The sequence below is a fragment of the Patagioenas fasciata genome, chromosome 1 (genome assembly GCF_037038585.1).
Source record: "Patagioenas fasciata isolate bPatFas1 chromosome 1, bPatFas1.hap1, whole genome shotgun sequence".
Classification (NCBI taxonomy): domain Eukaryota; kingdom Metazoa; phylum Chordata; class Aves; order Columbiformes; family Columbidae; genus Patagioenas; species Patagioenas fasciata.
Genome location: NC_092520.1, coordinates 206,357,059 through 206,380,011, shown reverse-complemented (window position 1 = coordinate 206,380,011; position 22,953 = coordinate 206,357,059). Strand labels below are relative to the sequence as shown.

General features: G+C 36.8%; 1 protein-coding gene across 5 annotated transcripts in view; it reads left to right on the top strand.

Annotated features, from left to right (window-relative positions):
* Window positions 1-22,953, top strand: part of SEMA3D (semaphorin 3D) — a 142,973-nt gene that overhangs the window by 25,604 nt on the left and 94,416 nt on the right. For all 5 annotated transcript variants that reach the window (XM_065839042.2, XM_065839023.2, XM_065839050.2 and 2 more), the window contains exon 2: window positions 18,565-18,755. In XM_065839042.2, the coding sequence (XP_065695114.1) occupies window positions 18,641-18,755 (115 nt within the window). In that variant the 5' untranslated portion in view covers window positions 18,565-18,640. The remainder of the gene's footprint in view (window positions 1-18,564; window positions 18,756-22,953) is intronic.

Sequence of the window (22,953 nt, the reverse complement as noted above, 5' to 3'; positions counted from 1 at the left end):
GGCTTCCTCGCACCACCGAGTTTGTCCATGACAAACGACAGCATTGTTTCCCTGTCTGGTTTCTGAGATTTCTCACCATGCCTCCTGCTCCTAGAGTTAAGCAATTGCCGTTGCATGGGGCGCTGAACTCTGCATGACCAGTTTGAAGGATTTCTCAACTGTGGGCTCCCACAGTACGACACCAGAGCCTGCCTCCAATTAGCTCAGGAGCACAGTTCCAGACACATGTATTTGGTTCAGCAGATGCTATTTGTTTGTTGGGTGATGATGTTTTTCTAAGCTTATGCTTTATTCATAGCATGAGTGACATTTATGCAAGAGGTGGTGATGTTTTTTCTGAGTTTGGAAATATACATCAAACAGCTCTAGCAGTGTACATTAGATGACTTATGTATGAATGATAACCAGGGACTTATACATTAAATTAAACAAATAAAGTCACCAGGTTTTAAAAACAGTATGGCATTAAGATGATGAAAGAAATACTTCTGATTCAAGGATCGAATAGATCTTATTTTAAAATTTAATTTTATTTCACTATTTTGTGGTTGTCGTTGTTGGATTATTCACGGGATTTAAATGCACACCTTTTAAAAATAAATGTGAAAATAAGAATATTTAAACAATTCATTTCAAGATCACTAGGTACATTATTACCTCATCTACAAGATAATTTCATATTTGCTTTGATCCCCTTTGATCTCGAACAGATAGCAACCAGCTTTCAGTAGTGTCTCTTCATAATGTTTCTTTTTCAATATTCCCATGCCTTGGACTAAATTGCTTCTATTGAAGATGTTCAGTGGCCCAAATGACAGTCCTTGAATTCTGGGTTTGCTGGATGTCTTACCCTTTTTTTTATTTTGGCCTGTTTTCAGATTAATAATGTGAGTAGATAAGCTTCAGGAAAGAAAAAAAAAAAAAAAAAGAGTCGAAAAAATTTATATTTCAACATGTTAGACCAATAATACTATTATGCAGCATAAAAAAGTCTAAAGCTGTGTGTTTATCCAGTACCCTGAGAGGAATACCTTTTTTAAACCCTTGCCTCACAGACATTTATATTCCTGTGGGAATGTAAGTGATACCAAAGGCAGCAGCTTTTGAGAACAGCTGCGGTTATCGTTAAAAGAGATAAGCATTTGAAAGAATTTTGATATTTCAGCCATGCTCTGATATCAAAGGTCTCTTGTGTGAAATGTAGAACTATGCCAACAAAAACATAGATGACCATTGATTGGTACTTTCTACTCCATTAAAAAAGCCTCTAAAATGCACTATATTTTTAATATTTAAGAAATAAGATCATAATAAGCTGAAAACTCATGCATAGGTGCTGTAAATAACAATGATTTGCTATAGAACCCATTTTCACCGGGGGTCACGTGAGCGTCGTGGTTGCCTTCAAAGGGTTGAATGTAATTTTAGGATTGTATAAATTCCTTACCTAGTAATATTAAATTAGAGAAAAATAAGGGTTTTGTATAAAATCTAAAAACCTAGAAAATTACTGAATATTTTGAAGCACTGCCTTCAGCTTTCACAGATTTCATTGAGAAGTGGAGTCACCGCACTAGAGAAGGTGCACAGTAGCCTTCACAGGATTGACCAAAGCAAGGAAATCTGTGTCCTGAGTACACGATGAAACACTAAAACACAGCTGAAAGAATATCAGTGTTAGCATTGGGAGGTTCAAAGTTCATTGCAACTCCTGATTCATCTAATAGATTTACTATTTTTATAATTTAAGCTGTGCTTTTGCTAAATATCAGGCTCAGAATTTTGCACCCTACGCTTAGAGAAGAGGTAGTGATGTAAAAGGTGGGGGAAATGAAGCTTTAACAATATCTCTTCTCCTTTTGCCATTCTCCCAAAGCAAAACTTGGAGACTCTCTGAAGCCGTTTGCCAGCATTTACTATTGATCTACAGTCTACGTCTATTTTTTTTTTTTTTTTTAATTTTTAATCATATTCAGCCAAGTGGTCATTTTAATAAATCTGCTATCCAGACATTATTCATCTAAGAAACAATGCAATTTAAATGTATTGTGATGTTCTTATTGAAAACCTTGTCTGTCTTCTTTTTATTTTTTATATATATATATATATATTTTTTTTATTATTATTTTTCTGATATCAAAGGATGAATTCAAACACAGTACCTGCCAAACTTGGAGGGACTTCAGACTTAAGTTCTAGTTTTTACCAGTCTCTAGTGATTTGTGGGTCCAGATTCAGGCATTCTAACTTAAAACATGCTGATATTTTTTAGCCATTTAATATTTAGGAGTCAAAAGTCACACTGGCATGGAGGAAGGTATATAAATGCAGTCTTTAAGCCCACAAAAGAACGTCGTTGCATTAGAGCTGCTTAACAAGTTATTGCACATCAGCTGAAGTACTGTAATTGTCTGTCCATGCACTCGAGCTTGCCCAGAGTGAGGTAAACATTCATGTGCTCCAGGGATTACTCATTAAATGAAGTATTGTGTTTTAGTACTGAGAAGTCTCTGCTGTCCTTCCATTATTTTCTGCTTTAAAGACAAATTTACTCTGCATAAGAGTAATTTTAATCATGTGGTTTGCTGTGTGCGTATGTTGGATATTTTTCAATTGCTCACGCAGACCGTAGACAAACACACACATATGTGTGCACACATTTTCCCTGCTATAATTAAGTATTTCTGGCATCTTGCAATAGCAAGATCAAAGCTAAATTGTAGCTACCTTTGGAAATTTTTTAAAGTAACTGTAATTTAAAAAGAAGGTGTAACTTTTCTGTTTCAAAACTTAATGAGTTTTTAGGTTTGGTTCTGTTTTGTTGTTGTTGTTTCAGAAAGTGTAATGTTTTCCATCTTAATTTTAATGTTACTTTTTGGCAAAAAAACTCACGGAATTTTTACATACATGTATTTTTTGAAACAGCTTTGAAACTCACTAGGCAATGACCGAAATGTCATCACATCACCATGATCCATTGCAGATACAAACAACTTGAAATTTGACTTTTGATAGATATACAAAATAACTAATAGCTTTTCATTCTAAATAAGTAAATGTAACTAATTTGATTCTTTGGAAAAATTACAGTTTATAATAGTGAGTGGAAAACTTTGTTGTAAAAAGAAAGGAACTTTTTTTCTATAGGGCTCACTGTACTGCTTCTATGAGATGTAACACATTTAGATATTTACTGCCCGTCATGATTAACTATATGCGCTATTGCTAAAGAAGCTGTATTCTGACAGACTCTTAAATTAATAACGATGCAAGTTTGAAGTAGAAGTGTGGAGTATATGAAGTACAAGTGTTTTTTATATTTGTATTTGTGTACTAATCTACTAGAATATAACAAACTTAAATGAGGAATCTCTTTCATGAGCAGTAAATTTCAAGTTCTGACCTATTGACTTCATGACAGTAAAAAAGCTCCAGTGGGAGTAAGATGTTCAACATGTCTTAACATGAAGTCCAGGAGTCAAGGAAACTCCTGACTGGAATAAATAAGTAGCTCATCCAGTCTGCCATTCTGGCACCAAGAGTGGGTAAGACCAGATGTTTCAATGGAAGACATAAATCTTCACAGTTTTACTGTTCTAAATTGCAAGATGCTGTTTCTTACAGCACTCACACCTTGAAGTATGAAGATTAATAGAGCTTATAATTGTATTTCCACACAGTCATTTTATAGTGTAAAACTTAAAATATATTTTTGAAATTATTTATCCTAACAATTTTGAGAACTGAAGATTTTGAAGATATCAGTTCTACAAAAGTAAAACCCTTCCACACTCCCCACTCCCTCTTTTAATTCATTTATAATGAGAGTAAAAGTTCTGAATGTGGGAAAATCTGGACATTTCAGTACAGCAAAACTGAATTTTGCTGCAATGTAAGAGAGGTGGAGGGCCTTGCCAGGGAGAGACATGACAGGGCTATCCAATTGCTGGGCACTGGGATGTCTTTTTCGTTCTACCAATTGAAAGCGATAACCAAGAATGAGAGTCCTTCTGCTACTGGTCTTGAGCCACTGTTGGTTGCATTTCCTTTTCACTGATCTAAGATGTGATTTTGCCCCGCCCATGTATTTGCTAACCTTGGAACATTCTTGGATTGGATGCTCAAAGCTGGATTCTGACCAAATATTTAGTTGTGAAATGTTATATCTCATCTTGTGCAGTGACGATAGCGAGATATTTTTCTTCTGCAGCACTCACTGGAGCTGACCACTACTGTCACCTTCTTAATTTTCTCTGAACAGTTTTCTTTTAATTTTCCAGCCATTCTGTCAGTCTGTTATATTAAGTAATGAGGTAGCATGCATAATGCCTTTAGCATTACAACAGTTGGATGATCATCACAAATCAATCAAAATCTTTCTATTTTATTGCTCAGAAGGATCTGTTATACTTTCTGGCTAATGTTATGAAGATGGTGGTATATGAGGGGGAATACTATGATGTCATGTTGCATTGCTGGTATTGGAAGTGGTTTGTTACACATTAGGTGGCAGACATACAAAATTGTTTGCCAGATGGTGTTGCAGATGCAAGAACTGTACAAAGGCTTGAAGGGAGGCTGGACAAGTACTTGAAAGTGATATCTGCTTGGGGGTTCCAAAATAGACCAGCCAAAATAGGTTCAGGAAATCTCCTGAGCTGAAAATAGATGCAGAGAAGGGGGAGCACGAAGACTGGGGAAATATATATGGTTGCTCTATTCTTATTCTTCCTTACACTTACTGTTGAAAACAGACTACTTGTCTGGACGAACCTTCAGTCTTGCCATTACAAACATATTTATAAGCTTATTTAAGTAAGGAGTTGTTGTGTGAGACAGTTTTTCTGGAACAGGAAATGAATGATGAAGGTGGAGAAAACCCAGAACAGCATAAATGTAGAAAAGCAGTAATGTGTTCTGTGATACATATTGCTAAGGAAAGCAAATTGAGAGACAACTTTAATGTTGAAAGAAGCTCAAATATGATTGCTTTTCTCAGTTACAGACTGCATATGTTTGCAGTTTTGCTGGTTTAGATTTTCCATTTCATCTTACATTACTGTGAGAAATAGATTTGCATTGTTTTCTTGGTGATTTCTCCTGGTAATTCTCCAAGTACATACAGAAAGCATTTACTGATCTAGCTGCACATCTGCATGTTGCTTTCTAAACCTATAGCCATGCTTAAGTACTGTAACTTGTGCTACAGTACACAAATTTATTGATCAATGAAGAAACAATCAGTTTTAGCAACTATGTCTGCTAAAGATGTTGTTTTTCAGAAAAGAGATCCTTCTCTGGAGCAATTAAAAGGGGCATGGTCAATTCGTAGTTCACAAGTCAATTCAGTGACTCATAATATTGAAATTTATTATGCACTTAAAGCATTTATTTTAATCTTGTTTTCTTCATTTGTCTCATCCTTTGTTAGTATTGGCCTTGCATGCTGGATTCTTATATTTTTATTGTTCTATGCTTTTTAATGTTTATATAAGCACTTCTGAAAATCAAGAATGTGGCTGAGGTGCCTCTAAAGAAATAGAGATGCCAGGGTTCCAGTGGGCTTTTTGCATTAACTCACTCTGCATGTCCTGACTGCCAGAGCTGGGTTATAACTTGTAAATGTCACTGGAAACAACCTACTTTCTTATCAACCATAAAATTTAAATTTGCCCCTGGCATAGTTGTTGTTGCAAAAAAAAGGTTTTTAGAAAAGTCATGGTTATTGGTGTTATTGTTGTTCTGAATATGATGAATATTAATGATGATGGTGAAAATTATAACTGTCCTTATTCACAAAATTGCTCTGCTTAACATTGAGAAGATTAAAATTCTGTATATATTTGCATATTTTAATGTTTTGACAGATGATATCAGCCACAGACTTGTATCAGCTGTCTGAAGTAACTGCTTGCTGATCATTAGAGTGATTACAACCCACAAGCTCATAGATACTCTAGAACCTGCCAAGAAAAAATGCTGTGAGAAGGTATTTTTCCAGAAAGTCCATATGAAGGAAAAATGCTTTTTGCCTCCTCCCAGTTTATTAATGATGTGAGACAATTGCAGTTTAGCAATATTTTTTTTAGTACAAATTGTTAGTCATTTTTATTCTTCTTAGATTATGTTTCAGTCTTTTTTTTTTTTTTTTCCAGTCATTAATGGCATTTCTATCACTATTTGTCTTAGTCAATCACAGATCTCCAGAATAAGAAAACTCACAGTTTACACGCATGTGTCTATGTTTTTCCTGGCTTCCAGAGAAATGTGACTATTCTGTGTTCTTAGAAATGGAGTTGTGAGACCTCACTCTGAACTGTGCATTACACAGAAAGAATTAGCAATGAGCTCTTTCTGTGCCTCAAGAGGAGCACAAAGCAGCTGTAGTGGGACTAAGGGTCTAGACAGCTGATCTCATTGAGGATGGAGGGTGGCCAGCATAACAGAGAAAACGTTCGATGGCTTGTCAATTCATGACCCTAAGGTCTAAGAGACTTCCATTCCCTCAGACAAATGCGGATGCCCATTAATATGAATGGCTGAACTTCGTTTGACATCAGCCAGTCCTGGGTCTGAGTGCAAGTACATTATTTCCTGTGCCATTAATGCAAGTCACATACCCCAGCTGAGCAGACAAGGAAAGCAGAGTTTTCAGTGATCATTGTTGTTTTGCAAAACTGTGTGAAGATGGTGAATAGATTTATTCCTCTGAAACCATGTTCCATGCTTGAGGATCTTCAAGATATTTTATAAATTCAGCTTTACACTTGTGTATGTTAATTTAAAACTGATGTTCTACATCAGGTAAAATATTTCACTGGGTAGAAAAATTAATATCAAGTTTAAGGTAATAGCATCAATAACTATTAACTAATAGAAATGGATTCCACTTCTTGCTCACTTCAAGTTCACCTAGGATGGCTACTGAATACATTTTGCATCAGCTTCCCCAGCTATGAAACTGGTGTAGTAGTAATATATTTCCTTTGCAAAGACTTAGTGTTTGAATTGGAGATGTGAAAGGTACTATATATAAATCAAAAACTACATCTTATCAGTGTTTTACTCCCCTCCAGTCACAGGGATTTCAGTTTTGTATTGCAGATTAATATATATACATATATATATATATACATATATAAAACAGTCAAGAATAAATTTGTCTAACATACTACCATCTATCTCCTCATTTTACTCTTATTGCTGAAGGACTCATGTAGTGAGGTTTATTTTGAACTGCCAATATGTAGCTTTCCTGACAATTTATTCATAGTAGTTCTGTTTTTCTAGTTTCTTTTGGAGAAATTGTCCTTCACAGGGTCTGTCCATATAAGGCTTTTGTATAATGCATGCTCATTTAGTTAGTTGTTATATTTCTAAGTTCCAGCTGCAGCCATCACTCTCTAAATCTGTCATTGAAGGATTTTGTTTTAAATTCTGCATGGCTTTGTTTTCAGATGTCTCTGAATTCCTCCCTCTGTTGAGTCACAGCTGTGAAAAGAGAAATCTACCTCTTTAATTCAAGGGGTCAGTGGTTTAAAAGCACTAAAGCCCAGTGGGGAATAGCTTAAGGAAGATAGTTAATCATGATGATTCCAAGGGGTTTCATAAACTTACATAGGTCTCATCTGACATAAGGAGTCCTGGATATCTTCAAGCCCTAGTTTCCTTACGGGGTGCCTGTTTTACTATGGAATGAGATCCTCTTTAGGACAAGCACCTGTGGCGGATGTTTGCCACCTGCTCAGCTGTGTCTATGGAAACAAAACTTAATCTTTTCCACCACATCCCTTTTTAGCTAAGATGGTGTGGAGGCCAAATCCTTTCTAGTAATTTCTCTCCCCACACCCTTGAGAAGCATTTGGTTTAGTAACTACAGTGGCTTCCACTTCTTGATCCAACTAGGAGATAATAGGCTAGCAGGAAGGAGTTGCTAATTTGAACAGGAAAGAGAGGTCAGGCTGGAATACACAGCTGATATTTTGTCTTCTGGGTAAGCAGAACTTATTGGCTTGATTTGTGTGTCAGCAATCTATCTAGTGATCTCACCTAGCTACCTCTTCTAGCTCCAACAGGGGGATCCTGGAAGATCTCATCTTTTATCTCATCAGTGCAGAAAAAACAAAAACAAAACCAACATTATTTCAAATGCAGTGTCAATAATTTTGACACTCAGTTCTGTGTTTAGTTCTCATGGGATGAGCAAACCAGGGCTCTGTGTGTACATAATATCTGTCAACCCTGAGATATTGGTTTAAGTTATATAGGTAATGCAGCATCTGTTCCGCTTCTGTGTGTACTTTGTTTGCCCTATGAATGCATTACTATTATTGATACAGGGGTTTATGATTTGCTTGTGAATCAGCTCTTGAATGACTGCAGCTTTCAGACAATTTCATAATAGGAAAATGTTCCTTTTATCAGTAAATTTCAGTAGTACAGGAGTTGATTTGTGAGCAGGTCAGTTAAATGTTGCCCTTATCAGAAGAGTCCTCGGAAAGGTAAGAGTGATCACCGGAGAGTAGGAAAAGTCATTTGATGGATATCAGAGCCTTAAATTGATCAATAGAAAGGTGTTGGAAGCTATTTAAGACCTTCAGCATGTGATCCAGTTCAGTTATTCCTCTCTGCATTAGCTGTTAAAAGAAGTAGCAGAAAAAAATTAAGTTGGAAGGGACATCAAGAAGTTATATGGTCCCATTTGCACTCAAAGGAGAGACAATTTCAACTTTGGATCAGGTTGCTCAAAGGTATGTCCACTCAAGTTTCAAATATTTGCAAAGATAGAGAATCCACAAGTTCTCTGAGTCCCTGTTCCAGTGTTGACCACCCTTACAGGGACTGAAGACTCAGAACTTCCTCAAGATCAAGACTGCCTCATCCTCTTAGATGACAGGTGTCTACCAAGAAAAGGAAAATAAAGATGGTGTTTTACACCCTATCTTTTTTCATATTATTAATAATCTTCTGGTTATGGCACCTCCCCAGTTACTAACTGGTTAACTGTCTAAAGGCTTTGTTTTTTTTTCAGTTAAGTATTGATTCATCTGTGCGCTCTGTGTCCTCATTTTGTCCTCACGAGACAAAGGAAAGTTATTGTGGTTTGAAACCAAAGTGGAAATAGTTCTGCATTGAATGGAGGTGGTGATGCCTGAATTCTTGTTTTCTTTTTCAGTATGGCTGTTTCAGATTCCAGGAACTGTCACGCTAGCACACTTCACAAAACAGCTTAAAAATAGACCAGCAAAACGACTGTATTGCACCAAATATAAATTGATTTCTGCTGCAACACAAGCAGACAGTTCTCTTAGAGTCTGATAGCAGCCTGTTAGAAGCCTTTCAAATGGTAAAATTAGTGATCGGTGAACACAGGACTGCTAAAGCTTTGATAACCTGCTGCCTGAACTCACACTGGCTGCTTGTTACTCCTTACACAGCTCTATGAAGTTCTTGCTTATGGAAAATGAAATTGCACTTGTAATTTTCTGCAGTTTGTAAAAGGGCTTAAATCAAGAATAAAACACTGGAAGAAGTGGTATGTGAGTCATGGATCTCACCACAGGGATCACAGCCAGCAGTGTGCAGTCCCCGGTGAGAAGAGTGGCTGGGTGACTAAGGCACTGCCTGGACATCGAGGGGATGTGGGTACTGGTCCTAAATGCTGCTGTGACCTTAGACAAGTGATGTCATCTCCTATGGTAACAGTAAAAAAAGAGAAAAAAAATCAATTAACTCATAATGACAAGGATAGAGGATGGACAATAGAGGCATTAAAGCTTTTAAACTGCTCCAGTGCTGTGACAATGGGCACCTGAGGGAAACCCATCAAGAAGAATAGGTTCACATTAAGTTAGTGACTTGTGTAAGCTTACAAATGGGATGTGTTATAGTGGCTCTGTTGTTTCCTTCTGACAATCCTCTAAATGTAAATGAAATCAAACATTAAAAAAGCTAGGAAGAAAGCAAGTGCCTTCAGCCTAACAATATAATAACTGGGTTAATGTGCCAACACAGATCACTTGCACTGCAGTGTACATGTTCATATGTATATAATTTTACATATTGGCTGAACAAAATGTTGATCCATAATTAGTTGGACAATAAATATGAAAAAAACCTCCTCCAACAGAGTTCAAGTGTACAGTTATGAATTATTAAATCAAAATTTGTTGGAAGTGTAAATTAAAATCCTTCTGGCATGTCTCTTCCTATACTATAGTTTATATACTAAAGCCCTGCAGACTGCTGTAGAGAGTTCACTGACAGTTCATCAAATAATGAGGCCATACGTTGATGAAAGGAATTCTACAAAAATATGCCATTGGATATACAGCAAACATATTTGATCAAAGACCAACTGTCATACCATCACTAAACTGTAGTAGCCTGAATTATTTGATAACTACCAGATCAGATTTTTGCACAGCTGACAATGAATTAAATGATACTGGCAGCTAGTGAAACATCCTATCAAGATTGGTACAATAGAAATAATTTTTAAATGCTTAATTATGTTAAGAGGCCAACTGCAGTATGTATTTGCCTGATTCAAAATTTGTAGCATTCTAGTTTTCTCTGAGAGTGCCATAGGCAGATATTACAGCTGAAAAATCTGTGAGTGCCTTCAAGCATTCAAGGAAAATTCCAAACTAGTTGGCAATACCAGTACTAATTAGCAGGACTTGGTGATTCTTGTGAATTCCTTCCAACTCAGGATATTCTGATTCTGTTAAACACTTCTGCTTATATCAGATAAATCTAGCTGCAATTTATAGCATAATAAAGTATTTGTTATGAAATTAGGTTAAGATTATGAATATATTTGTATATGTAAAACTTTATTAATTTCTTTCAGTTTTGTGGGTTTTTTTTGGTTTTTTGTTTTGTTTTGTTTTTTGTGTGTGTGTGTGTGTGTGTGTGTCTGTGTGTGTGGTTTGTTTTTAGAAGGGTCTGTTGGGTTATAACTGTATGAATAGGCTGGGTAGCTATGGCCAGAACCAAGATATTTCTGCCTGCCCACCGAGTTAGCTGGCTGGTGATGCCTTTGATGCATGTATAATTGAAATGTGTCATGTATCGTTGTATAGGATGCAATTAATGGAGCCATACAACTGCAGGAACTGGGTAAGGTCTGGATTGCTTGGATCAAGGACAGTAGAAACCTACTTATGTGCATCTATAGATATATCCATGCAGATAGCCCACTGTCCATACTCTTTCAGAGTATTATCTACCTTCCTGCTCTGTAGTGCCTAGAAGTAAGTCTGGACTTGATTCTTGACAGATTTTGCTAGAGCGCTACACTACATTTCCATCAAGTTGGGTTTTTCTCAAGCATGCAAAATACATGGCAGGACGAGCCTCCGTTCAAGTAACTAATCTACAAAAGATCTCACTGTCAGTAGTTGCTGGTGACCCCAAAAAGAACATCAATCACAGACCTCTGGTAGTTGAACTGTACCAGAGGACTCATGTTCCACCCCTGAACATGTTCAACAGTCTCCTATGAAAGGAGGTACAGAGAACAGTTTTTCCATAGTAAAATACTGGCAAGAATTCCTGGAGGTGAAAAGGAGACTGTAATCCTTCCTTTGAGTTGGCCATTATGGGTATATGTTTCTTCCAGCAATAGAACAGTAGTTGCAGGGTCAGTGGTTTAGCTGGCTTGACTGTGCTGCTTGGGGTTAATTCAGGTTTTAGCACGACAAATACAATCTGTTAGTGTTTAAGTGCTCAGGCAGGTCATCTCAAAACGAACATTTCTTTTCTCTGATGGCTATCATGACACTTTTCTGGCTTTTCAGTATTTTCTCAACAGCAAGCCAAGGCTGTTCCACAGGCAAAGTTTCCTGTATGCATGTATTCTCTCCCTGTCTACTTTGTTCAGAGCAGAGCCAAGGCACCCCAAGTGCTGCAGGTGGTGACAGACATTTTAGAGGAAAATTCTCTGGCTGTCTTTGAAAACCTTCAGACGTCACGGTACTCGGCAGGAAGCGGTTTTCATCTAGTCTACCTTTTCATTAATGTCTCTACGAATTTTCATCCTACCACCTCTTTCTTTTCTTGGATACTAAAGCTATAAAACCTGTCTTAGAATCACTTTTCATAGCTTCAGAAGTTTTTTTTGGTCTGCTGGGGAAACATACTGTACTTAAAATAATGTAACACTGAGGTTTGGCTTAGGTTTCCTTTTGCTTCTTATGTGTTATTAAATCACGCCATACACTGCTTGCTTCTTTGGTTTGTGTTCTTTTTACTTTTTTCTACCTTTTTTTTTTTAATGATCAGACATGTAAAGTGTTCTCATGTCATTCTAAATAAAAAACCTATGGGAAGCTGTTATTACAGACGTAATATCTGAAGTCACAGTTCCTTCCATCAAAAAAAGAAGAAAAAAAAATCTATATGAGATGCATATGCACATAACTTTACAGTGAAAGGCATGTAGATATTTATGTGTGGAAGTTACCAGTTGCACATCTGTCTGGTGGAACACTTTATTTATCTGCTTATCTCCTTATCTCCTTTTTGCGATATCATTATCAGATGACAAATTAGTTTCCATCCCAACCTTTTTCTTGGACAACAGACATTGTACTTCAGAAGCAGCCTATAGAATGTAAAACAATAGGTCTGATTTTATGCGGACACAATATACAATGAATAAGGAACAGAGAGTAACATTTGTTTTATCAAACATCATATGTCCAAAATATATAATGACACAGATAAAACTTCCCAGAATCACTGTTTCTAGTGATATATTATCATATATTAATATGTCTGTGTGCATGATTGTCTAATTGTTGCATTCTGAAAGAACTTCTATGTCTATGTGATGTCTTTGAGTGTAATCTTGATCCCACTGAAAAATACCCTGATATTTTTTGAGGATAAAGTGCTCATTTCCTAAGTGTATAATTTTAAGTACTCGATACTTAATTTCTTGGTCAGGTAAGCTCTTCATAGCAGTGTGACACAGAGCACTCTTGGTAGGTTACCCGTTCTTACTGGTATTTCTCTTCAAACAGGCTACATGCCTTTTATAAATGCTTCTATCAGTAGACTAGCTTCAGAAAGATGCAGAAAACTATTAAAAAAAATAAACCAAATAAATCAGCTTCTTTTTCTCCTCTTGTTTCATTTTCCTTGTCACCATTTTTACGGTGGCTTGGGTTTATCTTAATGAAAAAAAAATCCATTGTAATCCTCAGACATCCTTTCTACCCATTGGAGAGCTTTACTTATTATCAGATAGTTCTCTGCAATAAAACTAGGTTTTTTTGCTGACTCTTTGTTCCCACACTTGCACCCTTGTCTCTTAGTCCCATCATTTTTACTTTCTCTATTTGACTCTTCTCAAGTGGGAATCAGAGCAGAGATTTTTTTTGCCTTCCGGATTACTGGTGGTGAATGGATAGGGTATAAATCTTGTGAGGAGATTTGTAAAGGTAAAGCCTGTAAAGCTTCGTAAAACTCATTATAAGCTGTGTTATACATCATATGAGTCTTTATTATTCATCTGGGTGTTTAACAATAGCAAGGTCTGCTTTATAGCAAAGCCTTATCTAAACCAGATATGCCAAAACTAGTGATTTAAGCAAAACCAAACCAAAACAATCATTATGGTAGACTCTTTTTTATTTTTATTTTTATTGTACCACTGTCTTTTTACTGAGTAATTTTTGCTAGTGTTGGGAAGTCGTGTAATACTGATCTGAGGTTTTTGTAAAGAGAAGAATTTTCAGAATCCTGGAAGAGAACATTTGCTCCACTATAAACAGCACAAAAGCTGCTTAATAAATGGGAGAATAGTGTTTACCAGTTCTTGGATGGAGTTAGCTTTAAACTGAGGTTTCACAATTAAGAGAAAAGCCTCCTCTGCCAAATAATATATCAACAGAACATCTATCTAAGGGGTACAAGAACATAGTTTCAATGTACTCTGGATGAATATAATCTTTGTTATTTAAGAAGCAAGCTAAGAATGTTAAGTAAGTCTGGAAAAGTAATTTTATTTTTAGTATATTTTATAAGTTATTAATCTGACTCATACATGCTTGTAGTTTTCCCTTTTATTAACACAGAATATTTGATATGCAGTTGATGATTGTAGTACAGTTTGAACCACACAGTAAAAAACTGTAGTAATTTTTCTTTTGTAATATATATCATTTATAGGTGAGACATCTACAGGTAAATTGGAAACATATCTGTACATCTGTGCTTAAAGTGACATGCTTTAAATTTGTATGTATGTATAAAATATGTATACAGTATGAGAAAAGAGACAACGTACTTTTCAATGCATTTGAATTGCAGGTGGGGCAATTCTTTCTTTTTGCAGCTAATTAGTTTTAAATCATTTAAAGCAATGTGATTGTCTAACAGGCCACTCATGCTATTTTGTTGATGTCTGCAAGGGATATTTTTTACTCTCTTCTCACTCCATGGAAAAATCAAAAAAAAACCTCAAGCTCTCAGACAGAAATAGATGAGGAGAAGAAAAACCCTGCCATCAGAGAGCTTATGTATTGAGACCAAAAGACATAAGTAACTTATTCAGCCTACTTATAGGTCCACAGTGATTATCAGACTTTTTTATTCTATTCCAGCATTTTTAAATCAACATAAGCCAACTCAAAGGTTGCTCTAGATTTTCAGTAGTTACTTGCAATTTGTAACGTTGCTGTTAGATTCAGTATAACTGAGACACACAATCTGGTTAATTGTATTTGCTGTATTTGCTACAGGCAGTTTTCATTGTTCTCAGTTCTCTGATCCCAAATTTTAAAATGGCCTTGGAAAACTAGTGCCAGAGACAGGTTTTAAATTATTCTCCAATTCTGTATAGATTTTTTATTATTATTTTTTTTAATGGAATTAAACTGAGAGTTACATGAACTACTGTTAAAAAAGTGTGTGTTTGTAGATAGGTCACAGTCCTTCCAGCTCTGGACTTCATGACGCCAGGAGAACTCAGAAACCTACACAGTGTTTGTGAATGCGACATTTTGCATTTAGATAGGTTTGAGCAGAATGATCTGAAAAACCTCCCATAAGCACAAAACTCCCTACTGTCTGTGTGTCTGAGGAGGCTGAAGAGCTCTGTTTATTGCAACAAAGGGCCTGGAATAAATTATGTTTAGTAAATTGGCTCCAGGTTTTCCTGTTTCAGACAGTAGCTCCAGAGCAATCTGTTTTATAGGCTCCACTAAATCTGACCAATTGCAGGAAGGTGACACCTCATTTCAGGGACGTGACATCATGCATGTGCCAGTTACGTCCAGCCGCCTCTCTCTGGCAAGATGGCAGGATACCAACAGATTGACATTTTGTCTTTTGGCAGTTTTAACCTACAGCTCATTACAAATTTATGAGTCCCACAGGGAGGTCTTGGCAGGATGCACCCAGGTTCCTTGGCCCCTCTTCACTACCCTGTGTCCCATCTCCCTGCGGGGCAAATAATAGCTCCTTTATTCCACTGGAAATATCCTTATTTTGGTGAGGTGTATGCATAGCTTCCTTCTCCAGTCAGGCTCTCAGGTGATAATTAATACAGTGCAGATATTTCCTAGCTGAAGCTGGGGTGGGAAAGCAGCTTAAACCTCAGCATTTTTCTGTTTAGACTCTTTTCCTTCATTTACTTTGGGTCTGTTCATGATGAGGAAGTTTTAGAGTGTGTTGGTGCTTAGCAGAAGTATCAAAAAACTAAAAGAAACAACATTTTTTCCTCCTCTGACAGATGTCTTCTTACTTTTGAGGGGATGAAAGAATGAGGGAGTTAGATTTGCTTTTAGGCTTTGTATTTTATTTTTGTTCATGGATCTAATTAATTCCAAACTGTTTGACTGTGGCTTTTTTAAGCACAGGACACTGATTGACATTGCATATGTTACAGAGAGGAAGGATATTTCCTTAAGATTAATGGCCGGTTAGTTGGTCTGAAGTTCATTAACCCAAGCTAGTCATTAGACTGCTGGAAGGGCTCTGTGTAGAAGATGGAATTGTATTAGGAGATCATCATAAACTAAAAATATATGTGACAATCTGGCCAGATTTGCAACAAATCTACGGCAAGAGAGGGTTGGCTCAAGCTCACAGAGCAGCTGCCTCCAGTGTAAACTAACTGGCTTGTGTCAGGAATTAAAGTGAATGTTTTTTCACACACCGTATTCAAATAAAAGGTGAAATAAAAAAAAAAAAAATGGAAAAATAAGGACAATTTCCATTAGCAAAAGAATAATGTGTGAAAAAAAGAGGTTATGAGGTATGGTCAAAGGGCCAAGTTTGGTGCTCATCCTTAATCTGCAATTAAGTATATGACAATGTGTTCAGGCAATTGTGGTTTGTTGTTGTTGTTGTTTGTTGTTTGTTTCTTTTTTTTTCTATAAGTGACAAATTTATTCTCAATTCTTCACTGTACTTTGCCTCAAGAATATGAGGCCCCGCTCCACTGTTGAAATCTCTACTAGCTGAGACTCGGACCCTCAAGCCATGACTTCTTAGCATATTTGCAGTGAGACTGGCTCCCTCTTAGCTGTTTCTTTTTAAAGTATGGTTAGTATCTATCATCTCACTGAAAACAAAAATGGCTGACGTCTCTTAACATAGTCCTCCTCCTCCTCCCTCCCTTTTATTTTGTCTTCTTTCCCCTAAAATGGATTTCTTTAAGGTACTATAACTTTGTGATACTCTAGCCAACAGCAGTCCTTCGTAGGCCAACCACAACTAGAAGTAACATCATCAAAGAAGTAAGGGCCTTTTCTCAGGATCCTATACTCTAATAAAGGGAGAAGAAAGCTAAACAAGAGGCATTTCATGTTTGTTTTATTTCCATGTCATCTCACTTGTCCAAAAATAGTGCATTCAGGTACTGAATGTGTCAAGGAAAGGATGGAGAAGAAAAAACTCAATATTCTGTGATAGGAAGGATGCTTTGGGCATTTTACAAATAGTTTCCCTCTCTCTCTTTCCCCACCACACCCTTCCTGCACACTCCCTTGTCTATTGCTATTGTTAGAAGGTCTGGAGGTTCAGAAAGCCCCAGCTTCATTCGAGAGGTTTTCCTCTGGCAGAGAGAACTGAAGTGGTCCTCTTTCCAGTCCCTTCATGCCAGGAAGGATGTGTTGCCTGCATCATGAGGTGCTAAGTTGATTCTGGATGCCTCTGCAGCTTGCAGAAGTGCTCTGGCACCGCTCCTGCAAGGAGCTTAAATGCCAGACCTGAAGAATGGCTCTGGAGCCATGAGCTGCGCTGCATCTTCCATGGATTCACAAGGAGTCTTTCCCTTGATGGCCATCCAAGTGCTGGTTGATGTGGGCACTAGGATTACTCTTTTAATCAGATGGTTTCAGTACCTTTCAGAAAAGAATTTTCATGGCAAGTCATGAGCCATTAATCTCACGACTAACCATAACATTTCCTTACTCCTTGATTTACAGCATTACTCAAACGCTGGCGTTTGTCGTTTCACTATCTCCCCTGACCTCTGGTATCATGCACTTGCAGGGGAAAGGATCTGCTCTGATCTTTGTGATTCATTAACCATTAAATTCTGCCATCAGAACTCAGGATGCCATTTCAAATAACTTCATATGCAAAAATGGAGTTATTGAACAAAAGGGATCCCTTGTAAGTGGATACAAACAGGACACCAGGAGAACTGTGGCTGCTTTCTGTTCAGCTACTAGGGTGGCAGTATGACCTTGAAAAAATAGGTTCACTGCAGTTTTATAATTCCATTTTTGCATAGGGAAAATAAGGACAGTGATAATTACTTTCATTTGTAAAACACTCTAAGATTTATGGAAGGTGAATTACTATTATCAAGTGAAAAGTGTTGCAAAGCTGGCTTAGTTGCATACTATATTAACAAAGTCCCGTATCAGCCTATTGACCTCAGCATGAACCGCTTATTAAAGTTTATAGGACATTTTGGTGGGTGGATTGAGGCAGTTATTCTGCTGGAAATATCACACTAAAAGGACATTTAAATCCATCAGCCACATTGACTTTTTTTTTTTCTCTATTAAAACTAAGCACAACCACTTGCTCTATCCATCTTTTTTTAGTTTATTTATGAAAGTTTATGATGGGTATGTGCTCACTGTTAACTCAGCTTGTACACCCATGGTATCTGAGATATTACAGTTTATTCCAGTCATAGCATAAACATACAATAGCTGTTGTACTGAGATAAAGAGAGAGTTATAAAACATTAAGATATCCCATGGAGTGGTATGAACTAATGAGTTTCATGGTCAGTTTTGAATGTCAAATGCTCTTTTTATGGATACTGCATGAATTTAATTTATGCTTAAACTTTAGCTATGCCAGACATTGGTTTTTGAAAAGTTTACATATTTTTCCAAACTCAAAGTGTGTAAGTTTAGTATTAAAGAAACAGATTTACAACATTTTTATTTATACTAGGGGACAAAATACTTTTGTAACAAATGTGTTAAAGGAACTACTCTTTAAAGTTAGATCTGGCTTGCTTTCAGAGTTGTTTTCAATATAATAATGCAAAAAAATCTACAGATGTTTTCTTTTTGCTTCCAGATTAAATTTGAATTGTTTGAAAAGCGGGGAGATATTCCACTATAGTGCAAAAGAAGATACAGAAGAAGAGATCAGAATGAAAGCTTCCCAAGTACCAAATGCCTGCAGCCTGTTATCTTTAGCTATGCTGCTCCTTCCAGTCACTGGAACGTCAAAACAAAATATCCCGAGACTCAAGCTTTCCCATAAAGGTAAACTTTTCAACAGTTTTTCTGATTCTGCCACTTTTGTTTTGATGTGATGTTGCCAGCAGTTCATTTGTATTATTAATCAGGAAAATGAAACACAGTTGTCCTTCCATTTCCCAGAAACACATGACCGAAGCCTTAAAGATAGATGAATTCTGCCTAGAGACAGTATTAAATTGTCTTTTTTTGGGCAGAGGGGTACATGTTTCTGAAATAAAAGTGGGGTTTTATATTCTTATTTCAATTTGCTCTAAGAGAATATGAATATACCATGCATAAATTATGGGGAAGTCATTGCCTAAACAAAGGCTTCTAGTGCTACTTAAAATGTCATGAGGCCCATTAGAGACATTCCCATGTGGCTCGTGGGGGTGACATGGGACAAGGAGGACACTCATACCTTTCTAGCATATCAGGGAAAGTTAAGAGAGCTGCTCCAAGTGTTTCTAATGGCACTGATAATTTATTTTTGTAATAATTTTTTTTCTCTATCTCTAGGCTGGTATGTGAAAATGTTGTTTTCTTTCTTCTTACCTCTTTGGATTACAAAAGTGTGCTTTTCTGAAGACTTTCTTAGTCTTATGTGTACTTCCTGTTGAGAATATTACAGTCCAAGGGGTTTAAACAAATGTATTTTTAACTTTTGATTGGACAAATTGAAGGTAGATTTCTTGTTGCTTTGAATGTACACTTCCAGAGTTCTTAGAAGGCAAAGAGAGACATCACTTTGATGTTGTCTTCTTTAGCTAAAGCAAATGCTCTCCAGTTAGTTGTTTTTCAGTTATGTCAGCACCCTGCCCTTCTGGGACTTAATCCTGCTCTTAGTTTTTCAAACTTAGGTTTTCCTCTGCGTTACAGAATTACACTCAGGATGATGTGATGCGTCAGGAGGCTGTAAAGCCTTCATCAGTGGTTATGATATGTTTATCATGAGTTTAACACACACAGGAATTTATAGAGTAAGCACAATGACATACTATTTATTTATAAGCTTCTCCTTTGTTAGATTTTTATGCAACTGTGTATGGTATTCCCCTGTGTATATATGTGTTTGAATGTGTGTGTGAGACAGAGATAGAGGAAGAAAGATCAAGGGATCTTGACAACATTTTTATAAATTCAGGAAACAGTTGCACTCACTTAAGCCAATGAACACATAAACTGGAAGACCTGACATGAGTTATGAAAGTTAGCAATAAAAACCCTCTAACACATAGCCAGACTTTTCACAACTAGACCTTCTGAGATAATTCCCAATAGTAGTATATACCATATGGTGATGGCATTTATTGTGGATTTGACACTCATGATTAGTGAATTCCTCTCAGCTTCAAAAGCAGACAGCCTTTGGTAAAATCCTGATGGTTGCATTTGGCAGGTAAGCAGGGGGAGAGAGAAAAATTATTGAGATCAACACAGGAGAAACAAAAAAAAACCCACCTAAAAAAAACCAAAAACACTGGAATCTTAGTTTAAAATAGTGACAGAGACCTGCAGGGAGCAGTTGGGAAAATGACTGAGCTTGTTCAAAGAGACAATGAGCAGATGATTGATATTTAGGCACTGACCCAAACTTTTATTAGCAACTTTATAAACCTTTCAATTTGGCTTGAGGGATAGAGTTTCCTATCCAAACGTACCCACCTATATCCCTGTAGGGGGAGGAAAAAGCAGCAACAGATACAAAACGGCACATAAATCTTAATGTGGAGAACTGTAATGGAACTGGAAAATCAAAGAAAAGAGAATTATCAGACTTTATTGTGCCTCCTCTTTGCTTTTTTTTTTTTTTTTTAAGAGGGTATATTTTTATTTTTCCCCAGGGGACAAGAAAAAAAAATACTATTTTGTTTTCACACTTTCGCATTATAAATGGTGCAGGTAGTGCTTGTCATAATTAAATCACGCTTTTTCTTGTTGATAGTATCATGTTAGATGTCCTGTTGGCAGAATTAAGCTTACCTTCTTTCTTGCCCCCTCCCGCCCTGCCAAGTATTCCAGCCAAATTAACTCCAAGGTTCCTCAGAAAAAGAAGTAGGAGGAATAATCTGTCTTGACAGTTCTTATCACATTGTTACAGTCACATCATTGGCAAGTCCTGGTGTCTCCATTCTTCGGAATTAAGGCTTGAAATACCACGAGGAGGATGATTTACTTCTTTATGGAAAACTAACCAAAAATGGCTACCTCAGTCAGCTCTGAAAACCTGGTCACACATGTGTGTTCATTTGGCTGCTAAGGATGTTGTCTTTCATGGGAAGGTTTCATCCCTTTCCAACTGCAATGCATTTATGGGACCGTGCAGCTCTGTATTCACAGAAGAGCCAAGCATTTCCTTGGGCAGGAGAACTGGAAGCGAGCAGGACTTTCCCCTGCAGTTACTTCATCTCACAGCTGCAGCCCAGCACATCTCAGCTAAGTACTAGGAAACTGCTTCTTCCCATGCCCTAGCAGAAGGAGAAGAAAGTGAATGCCAAGTACTGAAAGTTGAGGGTGAAGAGGTGTAGCGAACAAGTAGAGAGAAAGAAGAGGGAATGGTATTAGAAGAACACAGAGAATGATAAAATTGAGAAAGAAAGAAAGAAGTCAGTGGTGGATAGAGGAAGACGGAGAAGAAGCAGGGTGGAGTAGCTAAAAAAAATGTCTATAAGTACAAGAGTACTTCAATAAACCATCGTGCGTCACAAGCCCTCTGCGTTCTGACAGCAATTAAAATTTTAGAGCTTGTCTGCAGTGCAGTTATAGAATTTCATCTTCTGTGAGATAGTTTAAGGGAGTGAAATTCATGCCGGAAATGGTAAGATATAGATATTCTAGGGAATTATGAGGGTATCAACATGTTGTATGATAGATTCCCTTTATTATTTGCCCCAGTTCTAAAAATGTGTTATAAAAAATCAAACACACATAAAAGTACAAACAAACACAAGTCAGTTATATACTCCATCTGTGTCGACATAATACACTATGGTCTTTAATTGCATACTTCATTCTATATTCCCACATTTTTCCTGATTCATTAATTGAATAGTTTTTCAATATTTATTTTTATGTTCTTCACTTAGACTTTAGCTTTTAGATATTGGTACATGTCATTCAAATCCCAGAAACTGTCACTGTTCTCATGATGCTTCTGGGGTTCTCTCACTACATAGACCTTAATTAATCTATATCTCTTCTATTCTTTTACAAGATTCTGAGGTTTTTTTATTATTATGTTATAGCTTTAACATTAGAAGGTAAACAAACTGTCTTCTGATAGAAGATTATGATCTTTACAAAGCTAGGGACTGATTTTTGAATAATATTCCATATTTTAATAGACTTTGAATAGCATTCCGTATTTTAATGGTCTTTGAATAACAGTACATTCAATCTCAGAGCTACAGTGTGTATTTATCATTCATTTCCATGTAGCTGGAGAAACCCTGTGACCATCACCCAAACTGCAGAACTCCTCAAGCACAGAAGTGACGTTCAGCTTCCCTAAGCAGCACATCCACACTGCCTGCTACCTCATTTAACATCCTCATTTCAACTTCTACAGCAAATACAGAAGATTTTTGCATACCAGTCTCATTCAATAATGTCATTTACAGGACAGCATCAGTTCCATTACTGAAGAACAGAATGGCCTGTGTCATAATTCATACATATAAATGTGTTTAATTCATACAGTGTAGAGAGTCTTATTTCTGTTTAACTTTTGGGTAGCAGTCTTTGTCAATTTATTGACAGGTACTTTTATAGAGATTTTTTGTGTGTGTTTCTAGGTTTTATTTTATAGGCAGTGGCAGAAAATAATCAAACCAGGAAACTGATTGCCTTCTAGGAAAAAAAAATAATAAAAATCAACCTTTTGTATTTGTTGCCATCCTAAAAATTTCCAGTAGGAACGCAGACTCCTGATTGCAAATTCAGTTCTAATAATTTGTTTTCCTTTGTTGCTTTCCATGGACAGCTTAGAAGTTGTCTGTGCATTCAAAGAATACATTTATATTACAAAAGTGTGCACCCTGCTTTCTTGGCCAGTCCAGATTTGGACATTGCCACTGATGAAATGTCCACGTTGACATCCACAAATATATATCATTCCCATGCAGGGATGTGGTCATGTCTCAAAACCAAGTCACACCTGCTGTGACCAGTGCTGGTTTGGTCAGAGGACCAGAATCCTGCATTGTGACACAGCACATAGGAA